A 17,701-nucleotide genomic window follows, 5' to 3' on the forward strand; every position below is an offset into this window, starting at 1 on the left:
GCTTTAAAACCACAATATTCCACACACATGCAGACATGCCTTTTGCAAACAGTGCACCTGAAGGGCACCCAGCCATGGCCATCAGAGCATAACCACCAGATGGAGATTTTCCACCCTGCAGCAGCTGCTCTGTTTGCAAACTTCCTTCCATGAGGAAAACAAATCTCTCTCCCCTTCTCAAGCCAAGGCATTCAGGCACTGTTATCAGCAAGAAGTGTACTCCAGCCCTTACAGAAGAGCAGCACAAGGGAGCACCTCCGGGGCCTCGGAGCCGTGCCTCTGCTACGGCCGTCTGCCCTAGAAGAGCTCTCCTTCAAACCTCTCCCCGATTCCCCTGAGCATTTACTGGAATCAGTTCACAAGACAAAAGAAAAACCAAACCTCCCCCCTCCACCAAGCACACAAACTAGGTCTCTTTAAAATATGTTTTTTGTAAACACATTACGATAGATTTTTTTCATTAGCATCTGAATTGCCTTTTTTTTTTTTTTTTTTTTGAGGCCAGCTATAAAAATGGTAATTTTGGCCTACTTCTGCTTTATTAACAATGCAGTATTTCCTCCCGCACAATACGTAGAATATTCTTAGGACAGGTCTCCTGCAGCCAGTTGTTGAGCAGTGACCACGCAGGCAGTGGCCGCGTTCTGTCCGGGACGTCTCAGGAGCTGACGACGTGCCCCGACCAGGTCTCGTGCTTGGTTCCAGGAGCTAGATGGGTAATCACCACCTCCACTGCCTGAAGCTTCTCGTTCTTCGGTGGGATGGTGCACATCTTGTAGGTGACTTCGTCACCTGCCACGGGAACGTACTCGCCTTCAATACTGTGGAGGGGAAGCTTCAGTTAATCATGAATCACATAAACACTCTTTTTTGCAGCCTGTTTAAATTTTTATCATAATGATTATCTTAGGTGCTCAAGATACTTCAGGTTTTTTTTATAGAGCCCATCATCCACTAAAGCTTGAGGTTTATTTTGGTTGTCTTGCAGCAAAGTCCTATGAAAACACTATAAACACCACCATTCGCCCCCTAAAAAAACCAATCAACCAACCAAAAACAAACACAAAAAACCACACTCTAATATGCCTTAAAAGATAACGAGCTGAGCGTGATCATGGACAACATTGCTATGAACCACGCAACAACTTTACTCCCTGGCAGCACTAGAGGGCAGGGCTGACACTGTTTGGCACTTCGTTTGGGGTTTTTTTTTTTAAACTATAGGAAGTTGATCTTTTTTTTTTCTCCTCTCATGCTTCTGAAGCTTCCTCCCCCGCCTTTTTGTTTTTTATAAGAAGGGTTGTACCATGGCAGTCATTGATTTTACCTTTAGGTTACTCCACCATAACATAGTTCATCTGAGGTATGAAAAAAAAAAAAAAAGAGCCCAAGTAAGACACAGTGTGGCATACTTCAAAATTACTTGCTGTGAAAAAAGAGAGTTCTGTGACCCTGACATGTTACACCTCAGAAACTCTCCTCCAGCATCCAGCACTGAGGAAGATTTCCAAGAGTCACTCACTCCCACCTGGCCTCTACCAGCATGATGATGTGGGGTGCTGGAGGACTCGCACTGTGCGTTTGTTACTGCATGCGAGTCCTTACCTGGAAACAGTGGGAAACGGCAAAAGGACTGTCACCTTCTGTCCAGAACTATGTACCGATGAAACAGAGAACTGCACAGGGTAACAGCCTTCCTTGCTTCTACCGCTGCGTTCAAGATGAGAGCTTTTTAATAAAAATCCCAGCATGCGCCAATGAAGACAGCCAGAGATGCCTTCCAACCTGCATTGCCATGATTCTCTGACAGCAGAAAGGATGCTACTTCACCATTCTTTAAATATACCTACACGATCCCATGCTCAGGTTCCCCTTCTCTGACAACCTAGGCTCTAGATTTCTTGTTGTTTGAGGGTTTTTTCAGTGTTTCTCAGCAGCATTTGTATTTGTGAACAGATGAACACCACTGAGTTTGTTATTTGCCTTCACTGAGAGCATACTGGGAGCATACTCACACCACCCAGGAATTCCACCCCACAAATGTTTCTGCTATTGCACGGACCTAAGATTTTAGCAGTGCCCTTCGTATTTACTCTCATCTTGTGACCCATTATTGTTATGGCTTTTCTATTGCAGGAAAGACTGGCAGGACTGACAGGAGGTAAATATACTGTCACTGCCAGTTGTAACTTTACATTAGACTTCGCCTCTCCCCCAATTCCGCAAAACTGCTTCAGCTTCGTCTCCTGCACTGCCTCTCCCCTACCCTTCCCCTTTAAGGGCTGCCTCAGCTTCTGCTCCCCTCTGACTTGTGCATGGCGACTGCTGCTCAGGGAGCTGGTGCATCGGGCTGTGGCTGAGCAGAAGCAGCCTGTACTCAGGGATGAGACGGGGTAAGCAGGCATGTACAGGGGAAGCTAAAACTAACCCATAAATTATAGCTTCTCCCATGGGAAATTCAGAACAAGTTATTGGTTGCTCACTGATTGTATCAACATGATATTGAAAATGTTCCTGTATCTAAATATGGATCTAAAACCTGCTATGAGGAGTCAAAGGCATTCCCAAGGCCTGTGGCTTGAAACACATGTCCTTCAGACTTTATTTCCCTGGGCTAAACCCCTACTCCAGGGCTGCCTGTGACTGCGGGAATCAGACCCAAGAGAGCATGTCCTAAGCTGAACTCTCCAGAGCAGTGCCTGGGAAAATGGCAGTATATTGAAGGCAGAAACAATATTTACAGAAAAGTCAAGAGAAAGCCTCCTTCATCAGACCTGACAGCCCTTTCCTCCCCATGCAGGCTGATCCGACTGACCTTTATTTACTTCCAAAGTCTCCAGGCCAACTTGTCAGCCCAGCCCTGTATCACCCTGGACAGACTATGTTCAAGCTCCCCCATCTAGTCTCTTGTTGTGGCTGTCCTCTTCAGTTACTGCCTTCGTTTATACCCTACCTTCCCCATTTCTAACAGGTTTAAGATTTCTTCAGGTGTGAAGGGGTTGCATACCCAATACTTAATGTCCTTTCAGGAGCAGAGATTAGTTTACCTGTTTTACCACCAAATTTGCCACCAAATTCTCTGCAGCTTACCCTGATTTTAAAGTAGAGGATTTCAAGCAAGGATGAGAAGATGCTACTTGTACTGTCTCAGAGCCTGACAAGTGGACACGAAGCCCCAAGAAGAGACACAAGAGAGGGTCAAACCACGAGTGAAAATAGAAATGCCATGTAAAAAAAATGACATTATCTTTCCCACTTGAATCTCTTGAATGATCCCTTGTTGCCAAAAAAATTGTTGCTATTGAGCTAAAACCACAGTGCCATGAGCAGTAACTCACAACACAACCCATGCAGGATGTCAGTCCCACCTGAGGAAGGTGGCATCTTTCAGTGGAAGGCAATACTGCACAGACATTTTATCCATGCAAAGGAACACGGGACTAGCAAAACACAGTGAGCAGAAACATTTCCCAGCTCAGATGTAATGAACATAGACAATACGAGCCGAAGCGGAAAGTCTACACTGACTCAAGTACAGCTGAGCCACTGGAACAAGTCGTAATGAAACATGTTTCTTCATGTGGCCTCGAGCACTGGGACCAGCTGCAGACAGTGTTTCAGGGAGCACAGGCAGAGCAGTTACGTGGGGCTGCAACTAAAGCAGCATCTCCTCCTGACATTACAGCCGCCCACTCCACAGCCCCAGGTATTGCCTTTGATTCCTGCACAGAGGATGAACGCGCCCAGTGAGCGGGGAGATCAGAGTCACCACTTTGCAGGCATCAAATGAAACGGATGCCCTGCCCAGGAAGGGATCTTGTATTTGGCTGAAAGGTTTTTTTAACAAACAGGAACCTTACATGTTCTTTAAAAGCTCCTGTAAAACAGGATGAGATGCAGTTAGTGAAATAAACATTTGAAATCTGCAAAAGATACCAGTAGGTATGGTTAATGTAGAAGGAAAGTGGATTCACACCATCTCCTGAAACACTGTATTAAATAAAATCATTAGTGCCAATACACAAAGGCAGTGTTTTAAGCTCCTGAAAAACAGAGATAAATTAGTTATCACTTGAATCTTCAAATTCAAACGAGGAAGAAGTACAGCTTGAGTGTTAAAAAAGATGGGGGTTTTGCTGGCCTGAGTTTGGTTTAAAATTGAAATATGAATATATTCTGACACCCTTTGGGGTGTCCTGGTAACCAAAGTGGTCCTGTTTTTTCAGGAAACTAAGAACAAGTGCATCAGTACACACAGAGAAACAGTATGCCTAACGTACATCGGGCTGCAGTCAGGGAGAGGAGAAGCAAAGGGGCTGACCCAGACTGGAGGACACACTCTCAGCTATAACTGAGAGCCACTGCATCCCTCAGCACTTGTTAGCGCTTTGGAGTACTGTCCAAAACCAAAACAAACAAAAACATCTGCTGACCCAAATTTCTTACGCTTGAATCATGAGGTTAATTACTCCTGTTCTTTCTTCTAAACAGATCACATTAGCCCCAAAATCTGCACAGCCCTAAGCATTACCCAGAAAGGTACACTTTTCTCCACTAGAAAGCACTTCTTACAGGACCGAATGCTATGCTGACAGCATTAGATCCTTTCTTGGTTTCTTTCCTTATCCAAACTGACACTACAAGAGACTGAAGCTTGTGATAAAACCTCATGCAACCCCAGCATGGCTTCTTCTCGCCCCCTAGTTTGTCTTATTTCTTTCCTTGCTTGTTGAGGTGACCTTACCTCATCAAGACCAGGCCTGTCCTTTGCACAGCTGTCTAGAAAGGTTGTGGCCACACAAACAGCTCAAATTTCATTTTCTGCTTCTGGCCTTTAAACTTTTCTCCCACAGATCAGATATTCTTTTCTTTCATGCAGCTTTCTGATTACCAGTTACTCTTGGTGCCTACCGAATATGAGATTATTAACTCACTGCCCCCAGTGCACATGAAAAGCGAGAGGACAAAGGTCTTAGTTTGCAGCCTGAGCAAACCTGTTTGTGAACAGTGTTCCCAGCACAGTGTTTGCCCACCAAATGCTACTTCTGGGATAGATGCAGACTTACTCCAGCATTGTTATCGCTACGTGATGCTTAGAAGCAGGAACAAACAACATCCAGGTTGTGCAGTACTTCTGGTGGTGTCAAGAAAGAACAATACAATGGCACTTGAAAGGTGATGAGATGGTATGGCACTGGAGGCATAGCCCGACACAAAGCTGCGGGAAGATACTCCATCAGGAAGCAATTGCCTTAAGCGCTGGGAGGGAAATTAACTGGAAAAGATCAGAGAAAGTAAACAGAGATCTTGGAACAGATTGAGCCTACAACAGCCACTCTATATACTGTCTAAGTTACCTGGGTAATTTGGTAGAGGAAGTTAAACATGGACTTTTTTGATATTATATATTGATTGAATATTTTTAGATCTGTATTTTTTACTTTTACCCTAACTATACATTAAATGTTGATCTAGAGGAAGGTGGAGATTTTCACTGCTATTTAAGAGATTGGTATGCATGTTCTATTCAAAATAATGGGTATCTATGTATCCAGGAACTTTAAGACACTTCAACAAATTAAGCTAAAAATAGGAAATGCTTTCCTACTTTTAGTGTCAGAGTGAGACACAATAGAGTGAGTTTTAGATTATCCAGCAACACCCATTTCCCAACACTGGTACGGTGGAGCATTTTATCCTGCACTATTTTTAGAGAACTGGGAGGGTATTAGGAAATTACCTAAATAAGGAATGTTCTAGTTCTTCCTTCTCACAGCTGCTATTCATATTCCAGGGCTCTAGTTAAACCTCTTGGGACAAAGACTAAGTCACATGGAAACATTTTTGAATAAGAGTTTTCAGTGAATTCAGAGCCTCGCTGGTCAACCAGCCTGCCATGGATCACACCACGTAGCTGCTTCCCATGGATCAATGGGCTGTATTATCTTGTGGGCTTCTTAAAGCTCATGTAACACCTCAACACACCTCCCAGGAAACCCGTATTTTTATTAAACAGCAGGACATGACAGAACAATGAACTATTATGAGTTACTAATCCCGAATGCCCTCCCATGCAGTCCTGGGGTAAGCTGACAGCTCCAGCATTCATCAGCAAAGCCAGCAATGACCTTATCTAGGTTGCTGGCAGGCAACGCAGAAGCAGGGCTGCCTCTCACCCACCAGCCACACTCGTAACTGGGACAGGCAAGTGTGAAAGAAGTCCAAACACTGAAGAATCCCAGCTGTTAATATCCAAGGTCTCTGCTACGGGATTGCCCTGGTCTCTGTGCCACAGCAGAGAGATCTTCCCAGGAGCTGCCTTGTCTAGGAGAGAAGCTGCACTTCCCTCCCAGTACAGCAGATGCATCATCCTCTTGCCCAGTTCTCTACTGAGATCTCTAGTCGTGGTTTTTGAATCCACATTCAGGATAGTTATGGCTCTGTATCTACTTTCAGCAGCTAGTTCAACACCAGGCAGCACACCACGCGCCATGAGGAAGAAAGTGGTGATCACAAGAGGCAGGGCTTTCCAAGGATGCCTACGTGGACTCAGTCACAGGAACAGAAGATGCCTGTTTCTGCAAGCATCCAACTTGGATCCTGTCACAATAATACCTACTGTTTGCATCTGGAAACCAAAGCCCAGGGCAGTTATGTTCTGTGCTCACTAGCCACAAAGAACCTCCATCCCCAGGTGGCCACAGTTGTCTTCAATGCCCACTGCCTGGCTTGCAGGTAGAGTATAAGTCTTCGCTTTCACCTGTTACAGTTTGTATCATTTAGGTGGAGATTCTGGGAAGGTTTTGCTACAATCATGCCCACAGCAAGCTGGCTCTCCTGCATGCACCTGTGCAAGAAGTGAGTTTTCTGAGCCAACTGGGGGTGTGTGGGGAACCCTTAGGAAAAGACTATCCATGTTCTACTCATTTCCAAACCCCTCTTCAAGTAAGATCCAGTATTCTGCTGCCTCTCCTCCCCACCCCAGATAATCTACTTATTTCAGACGCTTCAACAGATTCAGCAAGGCACCAGAAAGGGAGCACGTCAGGAAGGAAGTGTGCAGCCCAAAGCAGCTATGTCATCAAGTGCTTTAAGTATTTTGAAGGAAATCAGAAAGCTCAGATTTGCCTTCCTGGCAGCCCCAGAGCAGTCGGTGGCAGCCAACAGAAACTGTTTTGCTGCTAGTTCACAGAAAAGGCAGAGAGGCCGGAAAGGTTCATTCTCTCAGCTCAGATTCAGCGCTCAGCTTGTTTATAATTATCAGTTAATTTCCAACCCATATTGTTACACTCCACCAGAAGAACAGCATCACAGAAGAGCTAGAAGAAGAGATGTGGCATTAATGCTTTGCATTAAACATAGTGATCTGGCAGAAAATCAGAGGAAAGAAAGGAGCGTCAAAAGATCATGTCTCCATGGACATGAAAAGCTCAAAGCCAGCTCCCCAATGCAGCAGAATAGCAGCAAGGACGCAGCTAGGTTCCTCCCTGCAGGAAGATGCGGCTGATAGCACATCTCCAGCAGAGCCAGAAACTGAGCTGCAACAGCAGAATGGGACGTATCCCCACCTGGGAGCCCAATGAGAGACCACTTCTCTTCTGTTCAGTACTCCTGAGCTACAGGCACTATAAGCATGATCTCCTGAGATCACACCACAATGCACAAGCAAAGCACAGCAAACTCAGGATCTCTCCAGGGACTCAAGGGTGCTGTGTGTCAACATCCCGGGGGAAGTATAGCATCAATTCTCCAAAGCCGTCATTAAGTATGGGGTCAGGAATCCAGCCTGAAAGACAGCCTGAAGGCCTGTCTGCAATGCAGCATCTTCCCCTTCAGAGTCAAGTACTAGCAAACTGCAGAAAACCCACAAGCACTGCACGTGTTTTTTCTGTTCCATTAAATCAGCTGCTTTTGCAAAATAAAATCTTTAAAAAAACAAGAGTGCGGCCATTCATTCGTCACTGCTCTCAGGTGAACTACCTCCTTGCCTTGCCCTTGCAGCTACACAGGCTTCAGGCCAAATCCCAATCAAATGCAAAATCCCGGAGAGTAAATGAGTATCCATCATGTGCGCGCTCCCAAATACACTGGGAAAGCAGAAGAGTGGGATTCTTACGCAGTGCTCTAAAGCACACCATTCGATCTGCCGCTATAGGCACCCACACCCCACCTCCCCCCAGCCCCCTTGGTCCGTGCCCTCAGGACCCCCTTTGGAAGGCGAGCTGATATGAACCTGTCTGTACAGGCAGCTGCACCTCAACGGGCAGCACTGCAGGGATTCCCCGTCTGCACCCCGGAAACATGCCACATCTACAGGAAGAGTGGCACGAGAGTGAAACTGAAGCCACCAGAGCTGTTACACTTCAGTAACAACCAAACCGGCTCCTATTTGTGAGAGCTGACTTACTCCCGCTATGACACAACAGCAGAGGAGGTAAGATATCCAGGATACAGTTCTCAGCACTGATGCTACAATAGCACCATCAATTTGGTGACAGTGGATCATGATAAAGGCTGGTGGAAATGAAAGCATTAACAGAACACGTCTCTATTAAAAATGTAATTAAGGGCTTTTTAAAAATTTCACTCCAGGCAAATGAATTTGCCTTTGCCTCCAGCTGTCCAGAGACATTATCTGGAATTACCATCTCAGCACCTCCTCCATCCCCATGCTTGCCAGCTAGGGTTTTACACTCACTACTAGCAAGCACATTCTGTCTTTTGTTCCAGAGAAGGGTGAAGTATTAAACAGAGAAAACCAAAATCTCACCACATTCAACGAGCCGTAATATCTTCCTAGTTGTTTACACCAACTTGAGAAGTGTTTCCAGTAAACGCAAGGAAGCAGGACTCGCTGTGCATGCAGTGTAGAAAGCGGCAGTGAGCCTGTGGCTGGCACCTTTGGCTGGCTGGCAGGCAGGAACGGCCGCTCAGGTCGGCGTGCGTGAGCTGGCTCTAGTCTGTCCATCTCAAGCATCATCAGTGTTGCAGTTGTGGAATAAGGTTTCAGCCGCAGGTGCTTTACCCGCAGACGGACCCAAGAAGGTGCCATGAGTGCTGCCAGGAAGCTGCCGCCACCTGCGGTGACTGTCACCAGAGCTGCCACCATGCCTCTACCTGCCACATGAGGAAGCTCAAAAGGAAACGCTACCACCTATCAGTGTCAGCATTTCCAGAGAACTCCAGGCTGCCCTGGTTAATTGTAAAGTTTTGTACATTTGTACCTAATCAGTTAGAAAGGAGAACTGGCTCCAAGTGTTATCAAAACCCAAATCCCATCTTCTCTGCAGTCTTCAGAGCCACTCGTTAAAACAGACAAAGCCACACAGACAAAAAACACCTTTAAAACCTGCATTTCAAGCTGGCGTTTCTTATACTGTATATCTACCCACACCTGACAAGTCCAGCTTCACAGTAACGCAGCTTTGCTGCAAGGTCCACTCATAAAACATGTCCACATGCCCACATTCACCTTAAACTCTCACACAGATACTGAAATGTAAAATTTTGCAGATGCCAAGTGAAGAAGCTTTTGAATGCCACATATATTTGACCTTATTTTAAGGCTAATGCTCACTTATGGAAGTGGAAACGCCATGCTAAGTGTTATTATCTTACAAAAATAAATGGAAAGCTATGGGAAACAGACATCCCATTTTACGGAAGACATTTTCACTGAAGTGTAACCTTACAGCTCCCCAAAGCTTAGAGAAGAAAAAAAAATTAATTCCTCAAATTAAATTTTTATGTTTAAAATCATATTAATCTGCAAGATAGGCAGCTGGTCCCAATGCTCAAAACCTTTGCTAATCATCACGGCTTAGTGATGAACACAGAGGAACAGTCTATCTTGCCGAATCCAAACTGGCATACCATTTTATCCACATTCCTGAAATCCTAGCTTTCAGGCAGAACTGGTTCAGGAGAAACAATCCTCTTTCATTTCACAAGTAGATGCCTATAACGCACTGAGGCAGTGAACAGATTGATGTCTCTCTCACATTCAGGTCTAACTGAGTAAAATAGGTAGAAAAGAATCACGTGATAAACATAAGCAGTATCTCAAAACTCACACTACCCAAACCAGAGTCATTGGAGTCCCCTGAGCCACAGTGATGGTTACAGAATGCTGCTGCGATAAGCAATTCCCATTAATAAAGAGCAATGTTTCTAATTCACTGTGAAATAAACAGAAATGAAAGGCATTATTAATTCATCTTTCCAGTGCTGCATTGCATCAGAATTAAGACAGTGATACCATCACCCTCTAGCACTAAAAGCTGTTTCCAACAATTCAAATACACTCAGAGTAATTAAAGAACACAATGTGCTAAAACCTTCAGTACTTCAATAATAGCACTTTTAACTAACAGGTTGAGGCAGAAACATCAGCTACTTTTGAATTTAAGTTCTGAGACAGTACCTACATAAGAAACATTTAAAACAGTGGCCCAGTCCTGGTTCAATAGAAAAAAAATCCCGTTGGCTTCAAAGGAACAGAATTGACCCTGGAAAAGTTGCACAAAGCACATCCTTCAGTTCTACAAAATTCACGTGAACTAACCTTGCTAAAATGTGCCTGAAGGAACAAGGAAAACAGTCTTTGAACACATAAATTATAGGCTTAAAGAGCAAAGGCATCATTTACCTGCTGTGGAGATGGAAAGAGGAGTGAAGGGCCACATTGAAAGCAAGGGAGATGTCAGTTAAATATCAGAAACAATTAAGAGCCAGGTCTGTTAATTACAGGAAGAGATCACCCAGGGAGGCAGTGGATCCCCAGCACTCGGACTGTTAAGAGTGCGTTGGGTAAAGCATCTGCCAGAAAGGCACAGGCGCCTTCCAGCAGCGGACAGTGTAGAGGAGGTCCCCTCCAACCTTCTCACCTACAGTAAACTTCAGAGAGCTGCCATACTGGAGAAAGACTGCAGCGTACTGCAGCACGGCACACAGAGCTCCCCACCCGCATGAGCATTAGTTTGAAATGAAGTAACTAAAAATGAAGAGAAGCAGCCTGGTCCAGCAGGTAGGGCACTAAGTGGAGACCTGGGAAGCCGGAGCTCAGGCTGAAGGTTGTACCTGAGCAGGCCAGAGCCCGTCCACACAGCAGCTCTTCCCCGCTCATCCTTTATCTGCTCCAGCTTTCCCGTGCAGGGCGGCCCGAGGGCACGGCTGGGTGAGGGCGAGAGCACGCAGAGAAGTGGACACGCGTCAGCAAAATAAACATGCTGAAAATACATCAAGAAGCGTGGTTGCCCATGAGCTTTCACAACTTGGTGACTCGTTCAATAGTGTTTTTAGGATAGATCGAGTGGGTGGAAGAAAGGGGAGGGTGGCACGCCACTTTCAGGGCACAATTACTCAAATACAGCTTATTGATGGCTCACAGTCAAAGCATTTTGAAAGCAGACGGGATCGATACGCCAACTAGCACAGCCCACGAGAGGGGACTCCTGTGAGAGGGGGCCTCTCGCACAGACCACCAAAATCAGAGCAGACAAAAAGTGTTTTTCATAATGTCATGAAGGATTTCAGTATAGGAGACATATGGGAGTCTTAAATAGCCGAACAGAAAAACATCACTGGAGTTTCTAAGAATTATAGCTGATTGGAGGGAGATTGAGGGTAGGAGCAGTTAGTGTACCCAAAATCAAGAACTGGGGTTTGGACCCAGACAGAAAGATGTGTTGGGCCATAGGATAGGAATTGGGGAACACCTGAAAGATTAGTTCACGTTTTGTGTAGACAAACAAAGGGCAGCCCCAAACAAAAAGTTATCTCTAGGGTTTTAAAAGGGTTAATTTCACATAACTGAAGAAAATTTTATCGAACTAATTGGAAGAGAAAATGTAGAGGAAAAAAGACAGTTCCTTAAAAAGAATTCATTAGAGGGCTGAGAATTCAAGTAACTGTATAGGTCAGACTAGATGTTCACAGTAAAATTTGTAAACTGTGATATAAAAAAATGTTATTTTTAAGTTATTCAGAAAATAAGGAGAAATTGTGCATTTGTGTTAGACAAAAGAAAAAGAAGGTATTAAATAACATTTCCTTGGGTTGAACACCTAAGTCAGACCACTCAGCCCATTTGCAGCCACGAGTCCTAAAAAGCTTCGGCTTGCCAACGCCCATCATGCAGTAACGTTTCAGAAAACTGGAAGAAGGCCAACATGCTCCTTCTCCAAGGACATGCGCTACACACACAAGCAGGAACAATAGCTGGGGCAATGTGAATAATTTTGGTAAGGCTTTTGTTGACTTATCACTGGATAACCACTCCAATGAACAAATAAGGATTATAGAGCTTCAGCACTGTAACAATACGTAGACTAAAAACTGGCGATAGATCTAAAAGAGGTTATTGAAGAATAAATATTGAGCAATCTTAATACACGCCCTCAGAGACCAGTTTCAGCCCCCATGCTGGTCAACATCTCAATCTAGAAACAAATATAAAATTGTCTATTAAACCTTGCAGATTAGCCAAGCAATAAATAAGACAGTGCAGCCACGGAGCGTGACCTGTATCCCTTGGCAGGCAGGGCCTATTCAAGTAGGACGTGCTGCAGTGCAACCAAATACAAAGTCATACATCTAGGAACAAGGAATGCAAACACTGCTGTCGGGGATGCCAGACTGTATCTGGGACCGCACCAAACTCTGACGCCGCAACGGATGCTGAGGTCAGAGCAGATAAGCAACTCGGCAAAAGACTAGGGACGAGAGGGCTAATGCGATTATGGGATGTGCAGAAAGAGAAACAGAGCAGGAGTCTGGAGGAGATTTTATCTCCGTATACTGAAAGTATGCATACAGTGTATTGTTTTAAAATCATATTTAAATTCTACAGTACACTTAGAAAAGAGACTGGAAAGACTCTTTTAGACTGGAGAAAAAATTCTCAGTGAGGGATTTGAAGAGCTTAATCTGTTTAGTTTATCAAAAGGTAGGTTCAGAGGTGATGGTCCTCAGTGCGTTCAAGGCAAAAAAGTGGAGGTACTAATGAACCCTTTAACAGAGAAAGCTTTAGCTATAAAATGCTCAAAACTGAAGCTAGATAAATTCAAGGAAGTAATAAAGCATGACTTTTCTTAACAGTTGTCATGGTTTAATCTGGCAGGCAGCCAAATACCACGCAGCCGCTCACTCACTCCCCCTCCCCCCACAGTGGGACGGGGAGAGAATCGGAAGGGTAAGAGTGAGAAAAACTCGTGGGTTGAGATGAAGACAGTTTAATAGAACAGAAAAGAGAAAATAATAATGATAATGATAAAATATACAAAATGAGTGATGCACAATGCAATTGCTCACCACCCGCGCTGACCGATAACCAAGTAGCGATTGCTACTTCCTGGATCACGCCTACCATTCATATATTGAGCATGACGTCACATGGTATGGAATACCCCGTTGGCCAGCTGGGCTGGCTGTCCTGATTATGTTCCCTCCCATCTTGTGTACCTAGCTCAGTCAGTAGGCATGGGAGCTGTCCTTGGACTAGGAGGGTACTTAGCAACAACTGAAAACATCAGTGTGTTATCAACATTCTCCTCATACTAAATCCAAAACACAGCACTAGGAAGAGATTTAACCCTATCCCAGCCGAAACCAGGACAACAGTAAAGATAATTAACCTTTAGTTTAATAATGGTACAAGCAGTGCAAAGTAAAAGTAGTGAATTTTCAGTGTTACAAATCTTTAAAACTAGATACTGCACAGATGATTTGCTTCAGGTAAATGCAAGTTTCTGGGTCTGGGTGAAACTGCACAGCTTATTCTAAGAGATTTGACAGGATCATCTTCTAGTTTTTAACTCAACAGATTTATAGTAATACAGGAAAAGAACAGCATCATCTATCACTGCGAGTAACATCTGCATAACTCCTCTTTGCTGAGGTAAGGCTGACAGATTATAAACTATTCTTGTATCTGAAACGTCAAAAGCATTCATTAATTAAGGCAAACCAAAGCTCCAGCCTTCTTTGGCCACCCAGACGACTTACTCAGAGATGTGTACGAAGATGTCGGACCCTCCATCTGCAGGGGTAATGAAGCCATGGCCTTTGGAGCGACAGAAGCATTTACAGACACCTTTGTAGATGGGACCCTCCGATGCTCTCACAGTTCTGCAAAAGGAAGCACAGAAAGAGCGGGTCACTGCGGAGCACGGATGCAACAGCTTCCAGGTGTGTCAGCCAGAGCACACTAAGCAAAGAGCACAATGGTCCAAATACTCATGCCCAGTGAGTATACTCCTCTGTAGCAGCTCTTAATACTCAGTTTCATACACTGGACACGTTTTGCCTGTAGCCTTTTTAAGGGACAATGATGTTTGCTAGCGTTATAATCCATCGGTTGCCATCTTGAATCCATCTGCTTTATCACCCTGCCAAATTTTCCTTTAGACACTATACTAAATGTAAGCATCTTACACCTTTCATGAGCTCGGGAGTACCAATGTGCACCTAGGTGTTGTATGCGCTTTCACAAAAACAGTAAGTGTGTGCATGTAGTATCGAGAGAATGCAGTGCATAAAAACATGTATAAATGTGTACACACGTATGTATATACATATACACACACCCCTTCTGCACGCATGTCTATCGTTATCCTGCCAGACTAGGATCCAGTGAGGTCAGTATTTCACCTCCAAATGACTCCAGCAGGCTACAAAGCCTAACTGGTATGCATAACACCAAGACTCAAGACTGATCTCCTCCTCCGCTGTCATGGGACCTGTATTTTAAAACAAGACAGATTTGAAGACAAACCTTTAGGATGACTTAGTGCCACCAAGAAAAGAACTAGACCCATCCTGAAAACTGCATGATTAAATCCTTTTCCCCGTCAAATACGCTGAGTTGAATCTCCAGGGACCCAAACTCACTCAAATACTTTAATTAATGAAGCCAACTGCTTTAGACATCTTAACGGGGTTTACACAGAGGCGTTACTAGATCAGGACCTTCTCACGCCATGACTATCCAGTAGGTTGCTTCCACGTTAGAAGAGGATTTTGGTGCGATTCTTCAAACTCAGTAAGTGATTGTGTTGCCATTTGGTTACATGCATCATGGCAATTTTGGCATCACTTTCCCAAAAGTTTAATGTTTACTGAAGTCTAAATAAAATCACTAAAAAAATGTGGTAACAGCTCTGCTCCTTAAGTCAAACTAACACTAAAGAAATACTTGAAAGTGTTAAAGAAAAAAGAAATCTTCATTAAATCACTTCATTTCCAGCTCTATAAAGCTGTCGACATATCTGACCCCACAAGTGCTTGTTACACAGAAAAGCACTCACCGTGTTAAATAAGCCATTAAAGTTCAACTGCATTTTTCAAGGAGATAAAGCACTGTGGGGGATAAGGCCCCACACCTGCAACAAACCAAAATTAAATAATCCCAGTGAATAGTAAGCCACTGCCTGTCACATTTGTCTTTTCCATACAACTGTGGGGCCAGAGCTCACCTAGAGCTCCTCTTGTTTAAAGAGGACACTTAAAAAAAAAAAAAATTAAAGCTATTTTGATTTTCAGGGCAAACAAATACAGCAAGATTCCCACACTAATTAATGATTAAAGAACTGTGGAAGCCAAATAACAAATTCTTTAGTTTTGTAAGAACCAGACTAGGATTAACAGCTGAGAAGAATTACAAAGAGTTCATTATTAACACAGCACTGAGGCACTAGCAAGTTCCAAGCACTAGCTTGGAACTGCTTTTCAAGGGCAATCCCAATTATCAAGTCAGTTATGTTCCTTTTAGCAATCTACTTCCATTACAAAGTTTAGGGCATTTGAAGGCTTTTGGAACTGACAGCATATAAATTTTTCTTCTGCTGCTGCTGTTCTTTTTCGCCTCATTTTGAATACAGAAGTAATAATATGAAGCATCATTGAGATTGATGCTACTTAAATCCGCATGGATAACTCCTTAAGAAAAGAGCTGGGTAACACTGCAAGAAGCAAAAAGGAAAAAGCACGCAAACTAGATTAAGCAGCACAAAATAGGCTAGCTGCGGGTTCAAGATCTTACTTCAAGTGTTTCACTTGGCGTTGCCAGACCTCCCTTACACAGAAGTAATTGCAAGACTGTGGCAGAAGTGCAATGGATTGACCGCAGCTTTCCGTTACACCCTCAGACCCTGATTCAAAGGCCACTGAGACTAACAAAGAAGCCCACATTGCATTCTGCAGGTCAGCATCTCACTGGGAGACCCATCACAGGCAATGGGCATTTTTTGCAACAGCCAAACCTTGCAATACCATCCTCTGCTGCTGCGCTGCAGAGGAGTTCCCTTCAGGCAGGGGGCTCCCAGGAGCCTGCACGGCACCACGGGGCCACAGGAAAGCTCAGGAAAAGCCAGCTCTGCTGTAGGATCACTACCTCAAATAACTACAAATAGCAACAACCCTCATCTCATTTTATGGAAAACCTCATATAATCTTAGAGAATCAAAGAGATCAGGGTTCATACCTTGAAAACCAACGTATTCTTTTACAGGTCTATTTGAGCAATCTTAAGATGGAGATATGAAAGCTGAATGGGAAAGGAAACAAGCCCTCTGAAAAGTGACAGGGTCATGGAGCATCCCTAAAATGTAACCTGGCTGATGAGCACAGGTGTCAGGAGGTCTGGTCCAGTGCTTCAGGGGCAGTGAGAAGAGAGGTTGTGCCAAAGGAGGAGGTGGAGCTGATGAAGAAACATGAACAGGAACTGGTCAGGAGACACAACCCAGCGTTCTGAAGTGAAGCAAAGCTTCAGACAAGAAACTGTTTTGAAAAATCCCAGTGTATTTTCCCCTTCCTGTAAAACTCTGGTCTTAAAGAGTGGAAAAGACTTTGAACATCCTTTATGCAAACAGAGCATTGAAAACCTACAGGCAATTCGGACTAAAAGTCTAGCGGCCTCAGGGAGAAGAGATAACAGTAAAATACCAAAGCATCTTCCAGATACAACCGTCCCTCCTGACTCCCTTCACCTCGGCAGGGGGCCGGTCATTCTGCCCAAAGGTTGTGTCTATGAAATGCAGGTTTCCCAGTACTCACGCTGAAAACGTCCTGGTCCGTCGAGTGGGCAGCGGACTGGGGATGAGGTACCCTCTCATGGGCGATGGGGAGCGATCTCTCGCCCTGCGGTTTTCAGGCAGATGGAGAGAACTGGGTGAGGGTGGAGAAGTGGGGGACTGCTGCGAGGTGGATGAAGTGGGCTCAGAAGACATTCCTGATGCCTGAGAAAAACCTAGAGAGAGGAAGAGATCTGAGTTAGCCCAAAATGGGAATTGTCATAAAAGTCACAAATTCTTCAGCTGATGATTTTGTAAGAATATGACTCACTTCCTGCAGGCGTACACACGGACACAGTTGCACCAAAAGCTCCTGCTCTGTGTCAGTGAGTTCATTTTATTTATTTTTAAACCTCAGAGCTTTTGTAAGCTGTACTATGAAGCTCCACTGAAAACAGATTACTCCACAACTAACACGTATCTGCTTACTCCTGCCTCACTCACAGGCAATGGCTCCTGAAACAGAGCTCAGTCCCAACATTAGGTATCGGTGTGCCCACGTGGCTCCCAGACAGATGGGTCTGACCTCTGACAGCACAGAGGAGCCTCCTGCATCTGCACACAAACACGCGTTACAAGAAAAAAAACACTAGAAGAAGAAATGCTGAAATTAAGGCTGCACCTCTGCTGCT

General features: G+C 44.5%; 1 protein-coding gene across 1 annotated transcript; it reads right to left on the bottom strand.

Annotated features, from left to right (window-relative positions):
- Window positions 1–487: 487 nt before the first annotated feature.
- Window positions 488–17,362, bottom strand: LOC104071957 (calcium-regulated heat stable protein 1-like). The gene is made up of 3 exons (XM_009583832.1): window positions 17,053–17,362; window positions 14,005–14,127; window positions 488–821 (listed from the first exon to the last, which is right to left on the bottom strand). The coding sequence occupies exons 1-3, from the start codon at window positions 17,223–17,225 to the stop codon at window positions 659–661; spliced, it is 459 nt and encodes a 152-aa protein (XP_009582127.1). The 5' UTR covers window positions 17,226–17,362; the 3' UTR covers window positions 488–658.
- Window positions 17,363–17,701: the final 339 nt, after the last annotated feature.

Source organism: Fulmarus glacialis, unplaced genomic scaffold, assembly GCF_000690835.1.
Source record: "Fulmarus glacialis isolate BGI_N327 unplaced genomic scaffold, ASM69083v1 scaffold27208, whole genome shotgun sequence".
In the NCBI taxonomy this organism is placed as follows: domain Eukaryota; kingdom Metazoa; phylum Chordata; class Aves; order Procellariiformes; family Procellariidae; genus Fulmarus; species Fulmarus glacialis.

What these genes read in the sequence shown, in the direction of transcription:
- LOC104071957 (XM_009583832.1), bottom strand. Translation starts at nt 17,225, where the DNA reads ATGTCTTCTGAGCCCACTTCATCCACCTCGCAGCAGTCCCCCACTTCT. An exon ending in CGGACCAGGACGTTTTCAGC is followed by an intron (nt 14,128 to 17,052) that starts GTGAGTACTGGG and finishes TTCCTTTTGCAG; the next exon opens with AACTGTGAGAGCATCGGAGG. An exon ending in ATCTTCGTACACATCTCTGA is followed by an intron (nt 822 to 14,004) that starts GTAAGTCGTCTG and finishes TCCCCTCCACAG; the next exon opens with TATTGAAGGCGAGTACGTTC.